The sequence below is a fragment of the Podarcis cretensis genome (genome assembly GCF_951804945.1).
Source record: "Podarcis cretensis genome assembly, chromosome: 2".
Classification (NCBI taxonomy): domain Eukaryota; kingdom Metazoa; phylum Chordata; class Lepidosauria; order Squamata; family Lacertidae; genus Podarcis; species Podarcis cretensis.
The window spans coordinates 41723989-41742666 of record NC_137171.1 but is presented as its reverse complement, the minus strand read 5'-3'; the positions used below and the strand labels follow the sequence as shown (position 1 = coordinate 41742666).

At 45.0% G+C, this 18678-nt stretch overlaps 1 protein-coding gene and 1 long non-coding RNA gene across 3 annotated transcripts in view; one reads left to right on the top strand and one right to left on the bottom strand.

Annotated features, from left to right (window-relative positions):
• The window catches only part of LOC307210430, a 344426-nt gene that overhangs the window by 252210 nt on the left and 73538 nt on the right, over nucleotides 1-18678 (top strand). The gene's annotated exons all lie outside the window — the stretch shown is intronic.
• Nucleotides 10564-16540, bottom strand: RNF222 (ring finger protein 222). Of its 2 annotated transcripts, XR_013835780.1 has the most exons (3): nucleotides 16228-16540; nucleotides 14747-15576; nucleotides 10564-12953 (listed from the first exon to the last, which is right to left on the bottom strand). XR_013835780.1 is itself a non-coding variant. In XM_079965244.1 (2 exons), exon 2 carries the CDS (start codon nucleotides 15543-15545, stop codon nucleotides 14886-14888), a length of 660 nt encoding a protein of 219 aa, XP_079821370.1. In that variant the 5' UTR covers nucleotides 15546-15576; nucleotides 16228-16540; the 3' UTR covers nucleotides 10564-14885. The 2 variants fall into 2 exon arrangements, 1 of the variants encoding a protein (XP_079821370.1); XM_079965244.1 differs by having other exon boundaries at nucleotides 10564-15576.

Below are 18678 nucleotides of genomic sequence, written 5' to 3'. Positions count from 1 at the left end.
TATTCTCGAAGTTACCATCATGAGTTTGACCAAACTGCGGGAGGCAGTGGAAGACAGGAGTGCCTGGCGTGCTCTGGTCCATGGGGTCACAAAGAGTCGGACACGACTAAACGACTAAACAACAACAAAGTATAATTTGAGCCTGGACTTGCTAAGACTGTCCCCCTTAACGCACACCCTCAGTCCTTGATCATGAGTAGTAATAATTAGGTGTACAGAGCCTCTGAATGTGTGCATTTCCTTCACCGCTGAGACATTCCCCATACATCTGGAATTACCAGGCACGAATCATGAGCTAGAGAGGTATATAAGCACCAGTATTTCTCTGTTTACTTATTTACTACTTGGCATGAAGGAGGAGATGCAGTTTTGAAAGTGAGGTGTGTGTGTGTGTACACATGTGTGCAAAGGGTCAAGCACACTGTATTTCAAGTTGACAGCTTCTTATTTTGAAAAGATTTCCCCTTAAAACACCATAATATTTAGTGAGTATCTCACAATTGCTGCTGGATTAGAAGTTCCCCTGAATTTCTAAAACGTTTTCCATCTTCAGCAACAACCAGCAAAAATAAAAATTAAAAAATGTATCTGAATGTTTTGAATTTGAAACCCGAGAGCAAAGTTGCAGTTCTTGTTGACAACTGGTGAAAATAATAGTTACTGAATACATAACTTTTAAAGATTCATTTCCTTGTAACAAAAAAAGTCTAGTAAGAAAAAAATCTAGCTGCATATCTTGCAACAATAATAAAAGGTGTGTATCAGTACAAAGTTCAAACCACTGGTTTTTTTATTGGCTATGCAGATATGGGTTAGATCGAAAGATTAAAAATATCACATTCCACTTCGCCCAACAGAACACACAAACGTTTTGATTGGTTTTTGAAAATCTTTTTTTATATAATTCAGATGGTCAGAGATATAGTTTCCTTTCCTAAATGTCTTGCTTTCATGCTCTACTTTGCAACAGTGTGTGATAAGAACATAATTGTACACGGATGAGGGAAATGTACAGTGATCCCAGATATTTTTTTTTAAAAAAAACGTCTATGTTGCAGGTTCACCCTTTGCACCATTATAAGGCCTTTATGCTGTTTTATCTGGAAGGCTCAGAGCATGTTATGGCTGTAATTCACTATCATAGCAAATGAAAGCTTAGAGATTACAAACCAGGAAACCTGGACAACAATTCAAGATTCCTAGACTTTGAATCTACCCTCTCTTCCAATTAAGCCTCCTCTACTTCCACATGAAGGCTTGGTGGCATGTCATGTGCACAGTGATCCAAAGTGAAGACAGACATGGGGCTCTTCCACATTGTGTTTTGTTGATGCAGCTCCTGCATCCACACAACACCATCCCCATCAGAGTTGCACCCCAGATTCCCCCTCTCCCCAACACAGACCAAATTTCTATTTACTGTTTCCTCTGTGTGTTGTTGTTGGTTGTGGTGGTGGTGGTTTTTTGTTTTTATTTTTTTACTTAATGGGTTTTCCATATATCTGGATTAAATGGGGGAAATAATACGGGATGGCACGTGGACAAGAATGATGTTGTGTGCCTGCTGCCCAAAACCTGCACACAGGAGCAGCATGGAAGACAGATGCCCATGTTCTCTAGAATCATAGAACTGTAGACACAGCAGGCACTGTGGTCTAAACCACTGAGCCGCTTGGGCTTGCTGATTGGCAGGTCAGTGGTTCGAATCCCCGCGACAGGGTGAGCTCCTGTTGCTCTGTCCTGGCTCCTGCCAACCTCTCAGTTCAAAAGCATGCCGGTGCAAGTAGCTAAACAGGTGTTGCTGTGGTGGAAAGGTAAATGGTGTTTCCATGTGCTCTGGTTTCTGTCATGGTGTCCTGTTGCGCCAGAAGAGGTTTAGACCTGCTGGCCACATGACTTGGAAAGCTGTCTGTGGACAAACACCAGCTCCCTCGGCCTGAAAGCATGATGAACACCGCAACCCCATAGTCACCTTTGACTGGACTTAACCATCCAGGGGTCCTTTACCTTTTAATTTTTTTTTTAGTTGGAAAGGACCCCAAGGGTCATCTATTTCAACCCCCTGCAATGCAGGAATCAAACACGGTAAGAATGATTTGAACACAGAATTGCTACATTTTGGGGAAGAGTAGCTTCTACTGCACTTAGAATGCATGTCCACATTTACATGTAATGTGCTGCCTGGTACTAAAAAAACAAAAACACATTAGAATTTGTGGCAATCTTCATGTAGATCTCTGCTAGAAACTGAGCAGCGGCAGGATCTGTGAAGGTGGCCCCATCCAAAACAGCAACTGTACTTCAGTAGGGGGAGAAACTCACTGTGCTAACTGGTACCTCTCCTTTACAGACTCCCACAGCTCAGCACCACAGCTTCGTTAGCTCAGTGCCTGTGATTAAATGACACCAGTGCAACTGAGCACCCCCACTGTATACTCGCATTGTAGTTAGCAGTGTTGGCCCACCATCGGGAATCACTGCTCTTTCACGGTGGTCATGCATCTTTAATCACCAGGCACAGCCCCTAGGAAGTACCAGAAGCAGCAACAACAGCAGTCCTCAACCTGGCAGGGAGCCAAATGGGTGCTTAGGCGATAATGCCAGCTGCTAATTGCTGTTCGTTTGCAAAGAATATGCAAGACTCATCCCCGGACAGCAGAGCAGCTCAGCAGATATCATAGTAGCTGCCAGCCTACCTTGTAGCAGGGAGTGGATGTGGCAGTATACATACAAGAAAGAAAGAAAGAAAGAAAGAAAGAAAGAAAGAAAGAAAGAAGAAAGCCCTGCAGGATAGCAAAAATGTGACACCCACATTTTTGCTTAGGACAGGACCTGCAAGTCTGTGACACACCCCAAATGAGTCTCTCATTGATTTCACAGGGACAATGGACTGCAGTCTTGTGACTGTGCCATAGACATCTATGTCATGCCAGGGCAATAAGTCAGGACGTGTCCTTTTCACAGTGGGCACGTGTCTCTGTGATGCCTGTAGGTGAACACCCAAGTGATTCAGATCCTGATCTGTCTCTCTCTGGCACAAACTTTGGGGAAAGAGTGTAGAACTGCTTCCGGCAAGAACCTGTGAACAAGGCCCAAACTAAGAACATTAGAAAAGCCCTCTTGGATCAGGCCAAAGGCCCCATCTAGCCCAGGCCCCTGTTCTCACTGTGGCCAACCAGACACCTGTGGGAAACCCAGACCTTCCAGGTGTCCCTATCTTCCAGGGACGTCCCTGATTTAGAGAAGCCATCCCAGTTTCTGATTTGATCCTGGAATGTCCCACTTTTCCTTAGGATGTCCCTAACATTTTCATTGTCAGATGGCAGTTGTGGTTGCTCGTGAGTAACCATGCAGGACTCCGACCTGTCTTTTACAGGTTTTATTTGGTGCAAAACTATTTACAGTGCAGAACCACAAGTTCATGTCTGCCTCAATCGCTAGCAGAATCTGGGAGTGGTCCCTTCTGGGTCCTCCCCCAACATAAGAGCTTAGTCACCCCCAGCCGTTTCCTTCTTTCTTTGCGTTTTACCCCTCTGCGCAAGGTGGGTGATGGAAGAGGCATGTTTCCCTCCTGGCCGACCTGGCAAGAAGCTGAGGCTCCCAGCAGCATACTCTAGCACTTTCCCCTCCTTTACCCTGGAGGTGTGGTTTTCCCCACCCTCAGACTGATGAGGTACGGCACTGGGGCTCCCAGCATCCTCCTCTGGTCCCTTCCCCTCTTCCCCACTGGAGGTGTGCCTTTCCCCACCACAAGAAGAGGAACTGCTTCACAAGATTTTCGGAGGTTCCCTGTATCCCAACAGCCCCTCTGCCTCCCTTCCCTGTTCCGATGGCAGTCCCCTGACAGGTGTGGAGTTATCTAACCCCCAAGCCATCTGAAGTCAATCCTGTATAGGGAAGGTTTTTTGTTTTTGTTTTTTAATGTTAATGTTTTATTATGTTTCTATATATGTTGGAAGCTGCCCAGAATGCTGGGGCAACCCAATAAGACATGTGGGGTATAAATAGTAAAATTATCATTATGGAATGGGACGTTCCTATTTCCATCGGGGAAATGTTGGAGGGTATGGAAACCTGCAAACAGGATGTGAGCAAAACAACTAACTTTTGATTCCCGGCAACTGGTATTCAAAGGCATGCTGCCTCCGACTGTGTTAGTAGAGCATAGCCACGTGGTGTCTATGAGGCTCTTTGGGAAGTATCTCATTAAGCCAAATGATGAATTATTTGCCTTTATTGCGATTCAGCTGCTGAGCTGCTGGCCTAGTGGGCCTGCTGAGCTCCTGCTCAATTATTCAGCAGCTGAGCTGTAAAGCCAAGCAAGCCGAGTGTTGCCTAATGGGTCTCTTCAGCGCATCTCCTGCCATTGAGTGAGCAAGGAAGCACTTCCAGGCTCCATGCAATTCCCAGACCTGCCATTGGCAGGCTGCAAAGCAGTGCCTTCTTCTCAACAGTCGGCTCCTTCCATTACGAGCCCCAAGTACCAAGCCATTAGCAATGCATCTCTCTATGGGTCAGGTGCCTGTTCACACATGCATACAGCCCTACATGCTTCAGCTGGTGTTTGGCCTTGCAGATTTCTTCCCATACAACTCTACCCCACCTCTCCACCCCAAAGTAGCTGCTGAATCAATGGGCCATGGAAGGAAGGTGAGGGTGGGGAGAAGAAATAATAGAAGTTTATAAGAAAATGGGCAGAGAGAAGTTTTTCTCCCCTTCCTGTAATAGTAGAACCTGCAGATTGCTCCATGAAGTTGAAAGCTGGAAAATTCAGGACCCAGCGAGTCTTTATACAGCACATAGCTAAAACTATGCAATTCACTGCCTAGTTTGGTGTGATGACCAATGCCAACTTCAGCTGCTTTAAAATTAGACTGATTCTTGGAGAATAAGGATAATGGCTAAAGGTCAAGATGGCTATATGTTGGCTCCAGGACAGTGGCGTAGCTGGGGTTGCCAGCGTCCAGGGTCATGCAGAGAGGTGGCGGAGGGAAACGGATGGAGTATTCATGCGCATTCAACTGTCTAACAGTATCCGCAACACCCAAAAGATTGCAGCTGCAGAGATAAGAAAAGAAGAGTCATTCATTTTCTGGAGAGGTCACTTCCTGGTTCACATGGAGAAGCCATTTTCAGTGGAGCCCAGCAATGGAAGTGTACAGCAGTATTGCGGCAGTACCAGATGTTGAAATTTTGCGTCCCTAACAATTTTGCACCATGGTACACCACTGCTCCAGAATCAGAGACAGTCTGCTTTTGAGTATCAATATCTGAAGCTGGAGACCAACAGCAGGAGAAAGCTATTGTGCTCAGGTTCAAGAGGCTGGCAACTGGGGGAAATAGAATTCTGAACTACATAGACCTGTGACCTGATCCAGCAGGGCACTTCCTGTGTTCTTCAGCTCTCTCCCAAGGCATACTCCCTGTGCCTCTATTTCCTGTCCCTCCCCTCCCCTCCTGCATCTCTCATACATACTCATTTCTCAGTCATCAATGTCACTCCCTCTCCTCCCTGCTGCAGGTGCTGCTTATAGGAAAGCTTTTCCACCTGGCTTTTCACAGACTGTGGAGCTTTTCCTGTGCCTACAGGACTTGCCAAATTTGCTGCCAGGTGCTGCTGGGTATGTGTACAGCTCCACTGTGTGGTGAACCGTTGAACTTCAGGAACGTTTCTCCAAGCTGGGGATGGACTCTACCGGTCCAGTTTGGCTATTGGGTCCCTGAGGGCAGGAAAGAGTATAAGAGGGCTCTCTGTGCCAGGTTGAGCTTTACATTATGAACAAGGTCTTCCTGAGCTCTGGTGCATTTCTGTTGCACTCTGTTCCCGGCTCATCCTCTCGTTCTGACTTGCTGCTTGGTCCTGGTTTGCCCTGTGGTCCTTTTGACTAATTTGTCTTGTTTTTAGTTTTTGTTTTTAAGAATTATTTATACTTTTCAGATTTATACATTTCACTGATTTTACAATCTCTTTGACATTTCAAAACTTGACTTCCTTCCCCCTCTTTCTGCAGTTCCTTGAATTTATCTTTAATATCTTCTGCATACCCTAATTAAATTAATTTGCTCACTTATTCATCTTCTTTAAATATATACTCTTATGAAACTGCAGGTTATTACAATAATCCTGCCAATGTTTTTATCTGTTTACAACTTATATGTAAATATTCAATAAACCATTTCCATTCTTTTATATAAAAAAAGTCTGTTATCTTGATTTCTTATTCTTTCGGTAAGTTTCGCCATTTCTGCATATCCCATAAGTTTTTGTATCCATTCTTCCTTTGCTGGGACTTCTTCTTCTTTCCAGTTTTGGGCAAATAACATTCTTGCCGCTGTAGTCGCATACATGAATTAAGTTTCTATACCTAAACTACCTACACTAACTCATCTTGAGGTGGGATTCGCAATAGGTGGGTCATTATGATGACTGATGAGCCCTCTTCCCTTGGACTCCCTGTGAACAATTAGGGGGCAGGGACCTTTTAGAAGTAAGTGTGCTTTGAGATGTTCCCACACATTTTCTATTAAGGAATTGCCTACTGATTGACTTACATGGGCGTAGTTCTATACTTCTTGCTGACCTGCACAAGGCCAAGCCTGCTGCTCATTTGCATGTGTGGATGTGTTTGAATACACACATATTTAAAATGGCTTATTGTCTTATACTGAATCCCTAACAGGAAAAAACTATAGCATATAGCAGGTTGGCAAGAAGGGCTGTAGCTCAGTGATAGAGCAGCTACTCTGCATGTAGAAGGCATCAGGTTCAATCCCCAGATTTTCCAGGTAGATACATTCTAAGGTAAAGGGACCCCGGACCATTAGGTCCAGTCATGGCCGACTCTGGGGTTGCGGTGCTCATCTCGCTTTATTGGCTGAGAGAGCCAGCATACAGCTTTCGGGTCATGTGGCCAGCATGCCTAAACCGCTTCTGGCGAACCAGAGCAGCGCACGGAAACGCATTTACCTTCCCGCTGGAGTGGTACCTATTTATCTACTTGCACTTTGACATGCTTTCGAACTGCTAGGTTCGCAGGAGCAGGGACCGAGCAATGGGAGCTCACCCCGTCACAGGGATTTGAACCGCCAACCTTCTGACTGGCAAGTCCTAGGCTCTGTGGTTTAACCCACAGCGCCACCCGCATCCCATAGATACAGTCTAGGAGAGGTTGAATAAGGTTTCCTAAATCAGCATTCACCAGTGCTGGTTTCTGTCTCTGAATGATGCTGTGTGGATCTACTATGTGAATCTTCTCATTTCTGTATTGAGGTAGGCACCAGGATTCTGTTCGTTTCCTGACTACTGCCCATCTTTATGCCACTTTTGACAAATGCATGCCACGTCTGAGTGGGCAGCAGTGTTCTGGCTGGAGGGAGTGTGCCAGCAAAGAACATCAGTTCCACAGCCCATTATGGCAGATGGCAGATAACCCAATCAGCCTGACTAGGAGAGGCAATTACCAGAACGCTAATGACTTTCCTTTCCTTGGTGCATAAGCATACATTTCATCAATTGAGTTAAATACTGTGAATAAGCTCATGTCATTTCCTGGGATTAATGATCAGCTCTTGGGGCTTGAGCTTTGATGCTACCAGTCCAGTGCTGGATTTACGTATAAACTAAACAGGTTTAGGGCCCCACTCTCTTGGGCCCCCCCAAAAAAATAAAGAAAAAAAACCTGGATGTACATTTCCAAAATATAAGATAAAAATAAATAATAAAAACCTACATACAGCAACAGTGTTTTGTTTTGTGTTGTGTAGGCTCCTATGATGTAAGTAATGGGCCCCGCCTACTAGCCTGATCCCTAAAATATCACTGGTTTGCTCATTTCTATATATAACGTGCCTACATTCTGCATGGACTGGTCCATAAATTACCATATAGCATAAAAAAGGGGAAAGAGACCCCCTGACCACTAGGTCCAGTCATGACTGACTCTGGGGTTGCGGCGCTCATTTCGCTTTACTGGCCAAGGGAGCCGGCGTACATGTGGCCAGCATGACTAAGCCGCTTCTGGCGAACTAGAGCAGTGCACGGAAACGCCGTTTACCTTCCCGCTGGAGCGGTACCTATTTATCTACTTGCACCTTGACGTGCTTTAGAACTGCTAGGTTGGCAGGAGCAGGGACCGAGCAACGGGAGCTCACTCCGTCACGGGCATTCGAACTGCCGACCTTCTGATCGGTAAGTCCTAGGCTCTGTGGTTTAACCCACAGCGCCACCCGCGTCTCCATATAGCATATATTCAACACCAAAAAAACAGTGGCAATTTGTTGTTGACAAAGGACAGCTGGACATATAAAGGGCCCCATTACCTTCTGTAGCTTAGGGCCTCATCAAACCTAAATCCGGCCCTGTACCAGTCATATGAACAAACACGCACATGAGCATTAGCCCTGTGTGCCGCCTAAATGGGGTGTTTTTTCAAAGTTCCCTCCATTATTAAACCAACACTGCACATTTACTTAACATTAAGTATAGAAAAGAGACTTAGCTTGCAATGCCGTCTCAGATTGTGTTGCCACTGGCTTGCCCAATGGAACCTTTGCTTTTACAGCCTTGCATCTTAGTCTTATTAGCACCTACAGCAGGTAACTGAGAGACTCACTCACATCTGTAGCAGCTGCCATTAAGACTCAGGCAGCTCAGGGTCAGTAGCGTCTAGGTATGCTTGTATATGTGGGTAAGAAAACTATTATCCTCCAATAGAAAATGGTCTGATCTATGTTTATCAGCCTGCAGGTCAATATTTGCAGCTTAGTACCTATTCTTTTTTTAAAGCTTTTAGGGGAATCAGTGGAACCATCATGATGATACACTGGCACCTCCTTGTGGCTTCCAGGAGTATTTGCAGTCATGTATTGCAAAAACAGCTGGTTGAGTTAGGCTGGACGGATTAAGCAGAGAATGAATGCAGCAAACAGAATGCAACCATCAGAGGGAGGAATATTTTAGACTGGAAAGGACATGCTAAAAGCACTCCAGCATTGCAGAATCTGAATATCAAATTCAAGACTTTGGACTGCACGTAGTCTGGAGACAAGACAGATAACAGCAACTGGAAGATGACTGACAGGGTATTATTATATCCATGCCGCGCAATCCTAGGGGATGATTTAGTGTTGGCTCCATGCCACGTTGCAATCAAGTCATATGATTTGCCAAGGAAAGGAAGGTTGCCATCCTGCACCTTGGTGTATCTTGTTTCAGAGATAACAGTGTACTTTTCAACCTTCCTCTTGGGTTGGAACTGTGATAACAGACGTCCTGAACTACTCCCCTCCCAACTGTTTCACACCAAAACACTTGCAAAGCAAGCAAGATGTCTCCAGGTGGGCTCTGGGTGGGTGGGTGAATGAAAAGGGCCCAAACTGCCAGGTTGGCTAGCTGTTTACTGTTCCTGTTCTCATAAATTCCTAAGAAGAGGCCTGCTAGATCACACAGAAGGCCTCAGAAATCCAGTCAGGTGCTTCTAGGACTCTGACAAGCAGGACATGAAAGCAAAATCAGTCTCTCCCTGCCCTTCTGCATGTACTGCTGCTGCCTTCTGGCTTCATGGTTGATCAACTTATTGCGTTATAAATGCACAGTTGTAACTTGTTTGTTGCGTGTGATTCAGATCTTTTGCACTTCTTTTGCAGAGATATTGTATTTCCTGGCTCTCAAAATACACTGTTTTGTTACTGGGGAAATGAATTTCTTCCCCAGCCAACATTTCCCATTGGCAGGTGAAATAGGGCTGCCTAAGCATCAGAGACATCTGTAGACCATCACCAGTAAGTGTTAAGAGACACAACTGCAACAACCTATGCACTCACTTTTCTGTCAACTTTTTAAATACATTTAAGTAAGGGCTGTGAATGCACTATACCTTTAAAGCACATTTTCCCCTCAAAGAATTCTGGGCATTGTAGTTTGTTAAGGGTTGCTGGGAATTGTACCTCTGTGAGGGATAAACTACAGTATCCAGAATCCTCTGAGAGAAAGAACATGTTTCAGATGTGCTGTACACAGCTATGTCTCTGCATGTTCATAGTAGCTGCATACTTCCCCGTAGTATAAAGAACTCATCCAAAACTTTAAAAAAGGAGGAAGGCTGTCTCCTTTCCCTGTCCTGTCAAACTTTTGCTTTAATCTTTTGTTTATTTTTTCTTTTCTGCTGCATACCTCCCATACTGCAAAGCCAGAACTATAGAGCTCATCCAGCTCTACTAAACTGTGTCCCCACCCCTTTTAAAGGTGCAAACCACAGCCTGACGATTCCTCCGCAGCAAAAGAGATGGGATGTTGCAGGACTGGATAGAACCTGAAATGTGTATAGCACTGTACATCAAATCCATGGAGCGTTGTGTGTTTTTTTATTGTCTAAAAGGGTTCTTTCACCTGCTTCCATTTCCTCTCTGCCCTACCCACAGAACACAAAAGCTGGAGGCAATGGGGCTGTACGATTTGCTTGAGAGGCACCTGCTCAAACAAACAAGGATGAATCTAAGCAAAACATTGTCAGTGTGAGACACCATGAACTTCCCTGCAGGAAAGACTTGAGGACAGACTGGAAAGGAATTTGACCTCTGCCTTTATTGAAAAGGGGGGCGGGATGTGTGTCCTTCAACAACAACAACAATTAGCTAATGAATTGTAATTGAAAAGCCATGAAATCAGACAGTTTTGCTTGTGCTTTTGGTATCAAGCCACACGCATTCTTGGAGGACCACTGGAACATGATAGGTACTGCCATTGTTGGTGTTCTAGAAACAACACATTGAAAACCTGGTGGGAGGGCCAGAGCTCAGTGGCAGAGCACCTGTCAAGGTCAACAGTACTCAACTAGATGAACTAATGATCTAGCTCAGCTTAGGACAGTTTCCGATGTTCTAGAACTGCAGCCGTGCTGGGAGTTTGGTGCATCCTCCAACCTCAGCGCAAGAGGAAAAAGGAAGTTTCTCCTGCCAAGCTTGACTTTGCAGGGAGATGAGGTATAGACATCCCTGCTGTCCCACTGGCCCATCTAAACCTAGCAGTTGGTGCTTTCTAAGACTGGTTAACATCTATAAGTCTTGCCCATGGCCAGCTTTGCACATTCTGAGATGGTCTGCTCTTTTGCAACATTGGAAAAGCTGGCTTGAATGTGCTGATATCCAAAGCAAGTGACAAACAGCAGGCACTCAAGACTGGGGAGTTGCACTGCCAGTGCTGTTTTGGGAACCCCCAGAAGCCACCCCACCCCCACCCCCATTTCTAGCAATAGTATGTTTAGTGTTGATCAATCAATTAGTCATTTTATTTGTATGCCACCTTAAAACCACTCTCAAGGTGGCTTACAACCATGTAAAAAAATACATAATTACAAACTTAACAAAAGTAGTTATGAACAATAAATAAAACATTGAAAAGTACACATTGAACCATTTCAACATAAATCATAAGAATATTCAAAATAAAGATACAAGAAATTAATATCAATTACAGGAAACAACCTCACCAAAACAATACCACATGCCACAAGTCGGTTCAGCAGCCTCAGTTTTTGTAGTTGGAGTCAATCAGGGCCCTGCCTTCCCAGACCAGGTGGGAAAAAGCCTCTACAGCCTAGTTGGCTCTAGTCTTCCTCTCTGGTTTCATTACCAGAAGTAGTTCCATTCATCAGACTGGATAGAGGCAGAGACAGGACAGGTTCATAGTCCTTTTCTCACACGTACCTACCTTCTCTATCCACTTCCTCCATACTATGCGCAATTTTACAGAAGTTTGATAGTGTGGAGAAAGTAGATAGTTGTTTTTTTAAAAAAATCCCTCTCATAATACTTGAACTTGGGGCCATCCATTGAAGCTGAATCTTAGAAAGCAAAAGGAAATACTTCTTCACCTATCACATCGTTTAAACTATGGAATTTGCTATGATGGCTTTAGAAGATGATTGGACTAATTTTTAGAGGATAAGACTAGGTGGCTACTAGGCATGTTAGCTACATCCCCTCTAAGTTCAAAGGCCCCATGCCTTTGACTAACAGGTGCTGGGGAACATGAGCAGGAAAGGGCTATTGCACTTGAGTCCAGCTTGTGGGCTTCTAATGTGATGAACCAGGATTGGGGCTCCTCCTATTTGGGCTATTTGAAGTGGGAGAGGAAATTTCCCTTAGGGACAGTCTCCAGAAGTCCACAGTAAACCAGAGGCACCTGCAGAAGGGAAGTCTCTTGTGCCAGTACCTCTCTGGGTTGAGGACACCAGGGGGCTCTCATCTGATGCTGAGGACTCCGGCTCAGACATCTTAATGGCTCCCACTTTCCATCAGTGTAAATGACTTCTGAAGCAGGCCGGGCCCCTTTAATGAAGAGGCTTTGCTCGCAGAATGTGGTACTAGCTACACAGATAGAGCTGCAGCTCCTGTTTAAGGCTCATGAGTATCACTGCTCTTAGGGAGTCTCCAGCTTGAATCCCAAACGGAGCTGTCCATGGTGCCCTTCTTTGCCTTGCCCCATTTAGCTTTGCCCTATTTCACTTCTGTTTGTCCCTTGTGCTGCTGAGGTTGTCGCTCAAAACAAAACATCGGTTGGCACACTTTGGGAGGCAGGATGCCACGCTCCAAATTAGTGTTCCACAGCTACTGTGACATGGATGTAGGCATGAGTCACTCTTTGATCCAGTTATTGAGTTGTAGGTGAATTTGGTATGAGTGTTTACTTTTTTAAAAGCTACCAGGAAGTCTCAGACAAGCCCACTTGGCTGGACTACAAATTATGCACACCGTTTGACAGCAGCCTAACTCTGCCCATTGGAAATTCTGAAATTCCCTCAACAAAAGACGGGAAAAGCTAGAAGGGCTTAGGAACCACACACAACTTTTTGTCTGTTGTTTCTCTCCACTTATCTCTTTCTCCTTAGGAAACATCTGTACTGGCTTTTTTCTCTCCATATGGAGCTAATGGCAACCCGGGTGTGTATATATGCCTGTGAGTGTAAGAGAGAGAGAGAGAGATTCATTGGTAAAAGGGTTTGAGAGGAAACACCCAGAATGGCACTACTTCATATCTGAAGCAGCTACGTAGAGCTGCTAATTAGTTTTCTTTAAAAGGAACAACAAAAAACAAAACCCGCCCATGGGAAATAACAATGATACATTCCCCATGTCACACCAGCGAGAAGTAGGTCACAACGCTTTTTTAAAAAAAGCACATAAATCAAGCCACTCCTTATAGCAAATAAAAGTGAAATGTAAACCTGGGTAATGTTAGTGCCCTTGAAAGCACCTTCCAGGGTACCTATGAATGAAGTCTAGAAACCATGATTCTCACAGTGGATCCACATCTGTACATACATAAGCCACTCTTCCGTCACAGTCTGCCAAATGTGTGAACAGGACACCACTGAAAAGTATTGAGTGATGCCATGTGTCATGGAAGCTCTGGGTCGTGTTCAGCTAAATAAATGCATGAGTGGAATGACTTCAGTTTGTACAATGGGACGTTCTCTCCCTCGCTTCCCCTACACAATCCCCACTGCACATACCCCTGTAGTGTTTTGACCTGCAATAGCTGTTGTGTAGCTGCTAGTCATCACTTGAAATAGTGGTGACGTTGTGTGAACTCACCCTTGGATTCTTTCTGCTTAGTCCCACCCACCACTGAAAATCCACACCCCTACCTAAGGCTGAGCAATTCAAATGATAAATTGCTTGTTCTCCTAACTGCCAGAAGAGGGTGCTTGTGACCTATGTGCTCATCAACTAGATGCACAACTGCCAGGCCTCCCTCTCTGCCTGCCTAGGCAAAAGCAAGAGCAGGTTTTGAAGGAGGAGGAGGAGGAGGAGGAGGAGGAGGCCTGGGAGGAAATAAGACCATCTGACAAAACTACCCTTGAAATCTAAGGAAGTCCATTTGCTAAGGAGTAGCAATGAAATATTTTTATTAATCTTAGTGTGACAACAATATCAAAAGTAGAAAACAGGACAGAAGGTACAAAAATAAAATGAAACCAAAATTAACATATTTCATCAAGTGATTGAAATTTTCACAACATCAAGACTGATGCTAGATGATGGAGGTCAGCAACAACAGAGCAATAACAGATGAAGAGCAGCTATTGCTAATGACTGGAGCAGGAGACCTAAGTTAATTCTACTCCATCTCAGCTGGGAGGGTCTGTCTCACCTGTAGTGCACCCAGAATTAAATGCAATAGGAGCACATGGTGTGCAGGATGAGAATCCTTCTGTGTTAGCAACGTGCTAACAGCTTGGATTTGCCTGGCGGAACAAGGATTGCCATGATGCTGGAACCACCCAAGATGCTCTTGGCTTATCACAAAGGCTATGCCTTATTAAATTACCATGAGTGTTGAAGTCAGAGGTGGAATGACATTGAATCGCTTCAGTGAGCCCTTCCAGACAAGCACACCACAGCCCATATCCCCTTGGATGCAATACTGGCACCAGAGGCGGTTACAGTGTTGAGTTTGGGTGTGAGCTCAGATCCCTGCTCAGCTGTGAAGCTCATTGGTTGGTCTTAAGAAATGTTGTCACCTCTCAGTCTACCCTAATTTCACAGGGAAACTTTAATACAGCTCTGAGCTCCTTGGAGGTGCTCCTTGAAGGGCAGGATATGCATGTAAGAATTAAATAAACACACTGATTATCCTCAGCAGGATATTTAGACCCCGTCTCTAGTCTAGGTGACCTTTCTTGCTCCTCTGAACCACACTTTAGCAATACCATCATACATGACAAGGGAGGGATTGTACAAATACCATTTCCTGTAGTTCTGTTTCCTTCATGGATCTCCCATCGACCCGAATCCTGCAATTCTTTGCGGGTGTGCCAAAGGGATAACTTTTTTCATAATGTGGTTCCCAAAAGGAGATGCAGGGGAGGGGTGCAGAGTAGGGTTCATTCTAGTAGTAGTAGCCAGGGGAGAACAGCCCCCAAAAGAGCAACAGTGGAGACCAGGAGGATTGCCAAGACAATGGGTGATTGGAAGCAGCCCATTATTAGGGACCTCTGAGACGCCACTGACCCCGCAGCTTCCACATCGTGGTTTAGAGCGGTGACACCAATGTTCTCTTCGATCAGCGGCATCCCACACTGAGTGATAATGAAGACGTGAGACTGTCGCTCCAAGCCACCAGGGTGCACCACTGAGTTCATGCTAGGGCAGCCACACACATTCTGGTGGCTGTCGTAGCCACGCAGGGACATCAGGAAATGGCCAGGCACCACTAAAGTGTTTGCTGACCCCAAGGACAGCAACGAAGGTGAGAGAGGCAGCTCCAAAGGTGGAGGGTTTGGGGAGATCTTGGAAGGCAAGCAGGCTCTCTTCCTGCAGAGGAAGGTCACAAAGCGACAGACGGGGCAGGTGAGGCAGTTCTGTAGCCGGCCCTCATCCCGAGATGCCAAAAGGCACTTGACCAGACAGTCGTGGCAAAAAGTGTGCCCACAGCTCAGCACCCGGCGCGACACTTTCGGAGACTGAAATGACTCATAACAGACGGGGCACTCCGCCGAAGGGGCAGCAGCAGGAATCTCCTTACTGGTTTTGGTCACAGACATCCTTGTCCACTTGCTCACATGCAGCCACCAGCTGGATGAAAAGCAGGACACAAATACTTTTAAGAACTCCAGAAGAAGATGAAGTGAGAAGGGGAAGAAAGTGTGGGTTGTATATACACGTGGAGATGGCCCCTTTCAGTCCCTCTGCAGATACATAAATTAGCCCAAGTAGATTTAGACTGGTGGCAGAATTAATAACTTCAGTATTGAAACACCAAGGAACAAGCCCCCAAAGGATAATAAAAATAATAATTAATAGTGGGGTGGTTGTTGTTGTTTTAAGCACTTTTTGAACAGCCTTTCAAACATTTTCTCACAAGCAAGGGGACTAGAAATTAGCTTTAACGAGAGATTGTAGAGATTCTTGCCATTTAGGCTGGTGAAAAGAAACTTTAAAATTGCAAAAGCTAGATGTGAATATGCTGCAGCCCATCCTATCCCACATTCAAGGCTAAGGTTAAGTAATCCAAGAACATAAGAGCACAATGCAGCTAGAAACAGAAGCAAAACAAAAATGTCAACCCTTCTCCTCATTAACTTTTTGTTTGTTTGTAAACATTTCTATGCCATCAACACATGGTAAGAAAAAATGTCTTGGTGGCAAGCGGGATAAAATCAACAATAAAACCACATTCATAATAGCACAAACAAAACCACATGGATATGCTACACAGATACGTACAGGTCAAAAGATCTGCAGAGGTGTCCCGTCCATGGAGATCATTTGAAGCACACCATCTTTTCCGTAAATCCTGGAGTTTTCCCACCAACATCCTGCCCCTTTCCTCCCAAGCACCATACCTCCCTTCCTCAAAACCAGCAAGGAGCTACCTCTCCAGGCATTTGGTGTTGGTGCCTCCGACCTTCCCAAGCTCACGATGAACAAGCCCTAGCTATAGAACAATGAGTGTTTGCTAGGTGGTTGGCTCTGTATCCATGCCTTTGCCTTGCGTCAGATCTTTAAGCAGGCAGGTAGGCAGGAGGGCGGTTCCCCGAGGAGTGAATGTGGAGGAACTTGTTTGTGAATCGGAGGTTTCTCTTTCCTGATTTGGGACTTGGGGAGGAGTCACCACAACTCAGCGTCTGAATCATGGCACCTCAAAGACGCCATGAGAACCTCTTTCTGTACCAGGCTGTGACATGCATGGACATCATGTGGTCTTCCTAGTAAATGAGATACTGAAACTGAGATGCAGATCTGTTGGGCTTGTTAAACTTTTCACCTTGCCTGTAATTTACTTGAGAGAGATAGTCAGGAGGATCTGCCATTACGATGTACAAAAAGGAGAAATACCAAACTGTCCTCAAAGAACCTCAAAGGCAATTATATTACAAGAGCGCCCACAGGGGTTGTTGTTGTTTATTGAATTTGTTAGTTGCTTTATGTTATCTTGCTCAGGCCAACCCAAAGCGACTTACAAACAGGCAGAACACCTCCTCCCTCTGCCACCTGCATATATGCATTAAAATCAAGAGGGAAGAGGGAAGTCTGCATAGAAATATTGTACGATGAGAAAGCATGATATGTAAAAAGAAAAATGGAAAATGCATAAACAAATAAAAAAAAATCAAGAGGAAAAATAAATATATTAAAAAACATCCCACCAACTTTTAAAAGGCCGCAGAGAGTTAAAGGTCAAAGGCTTTGTCATAGAGGAAATTTTTTGCCTGTCCCCTAAAGATATGTAACAAGGGCACCAGGCAAGCCTCCCTGGGGAGAGCATTCCACAAATGGGAGCCACCACAGAAAAGGCCCGTTCTTGTGTTGCCAGACTTCCTGTGGATAAGGCACAAAGAAGGGCCTCAGATGATGATTGCAGGGTCTGGGTTGGTTCATATGGGGACAGGTGGTCATTATAGATCAAAAACAGCATTTTGAATTTGGCCAAGAAACTAATTGGCAGCCAGTGAAGTCCAGCCAGGATTGGCACTATATGCACAAACTGTCTTGCCCTGGTGAGTTTGCACCGTTGTGTTCTGCACTAGCTGAAGTTCAGAGGCAGCCCCACACTTAACATGTTGCAGTAATTAACCTAGAGTTAGATGCTATCAGAGCATAGACAACAGAATTCAAGCTATCCCAGTCCAATTTGTATCTATGTCCTTCCCTGATTTGTATGGGAAGCCCCTGCTTCACCATCCTGGACATGCAAATTGTGCTCCTTCAGCTCATCAAACAGCTGTTGATCCTCCCTCCCCCCTTGTGTGTCCTTCCCAACAGTGTGGGAATTTGAATGTGTGCATTAATGGCTCCTCCCACTGACAGCTCCAGCCACACCTGTGGCACGTGGGCCCCAATTACCCATCCACTGCCACGTGGCATTTGAAGGCAAAAAGGTTTCCTAGACTGGACTAGAACATACCTACCTGGCTAACACCAATCACAAATAAGACCAGTATTAAGAGTGCACCATTTTGGTTACCAGTTCATTTCACAGATCAGTTCAAGGTGATAGGTTTTACTTGCATGTTTTCTCAGAAGGAAGTCACTCAAGCATTAAATGGCAGTAATTGTGCAAACGAATGCAGTTATAACCCTGTAATTGGCCAGTTCTGTGACTACCTCAAGCACTGCCTCCTCCCACGTAGACCCCACCACACCCTTGGCATTTGGTGAGGATCTGCTCTGCATATCAACTCCCCCCACCCCCAAAAAAAGTTTAGGTTGATAATATTTTCTAAGGATAAGGCTAGTTCCAACACTGTTATCCCAGGCAAATGAAGAGGATAGTAATCAAGGTTAAATTAAATTGCAACTAGGCTGGCAAACCAATGTGCATTCTCCATTAAAAACATTTATAGAGCAGGTTCTGGTGTGTTCTAATTGCTTTGCATAGTTTGCCACCTTGCAATCCATTCTTACAAGAACACAGGAAGGTAGCTCAGCAAAGTGTTCCTATATTGCAGAGGAGAGGTTTTTCGTAGGCCACAAACTATGCTGATGGTAGGCTAATAATTGAATGGGCGATAACGCAGTTGGCGAAGAACCACACTGGGACTTCCTGGTTCACATCGCAGAATGCCAGCTATACCTGGTCTGTTCTGCCTCTGAGAGATGTAGGTGAAGGCATACATTTTGACACGAAGAATAGCTGAGCTCTTCCTGATAGGATTGCAACAATAGCAGGACTTC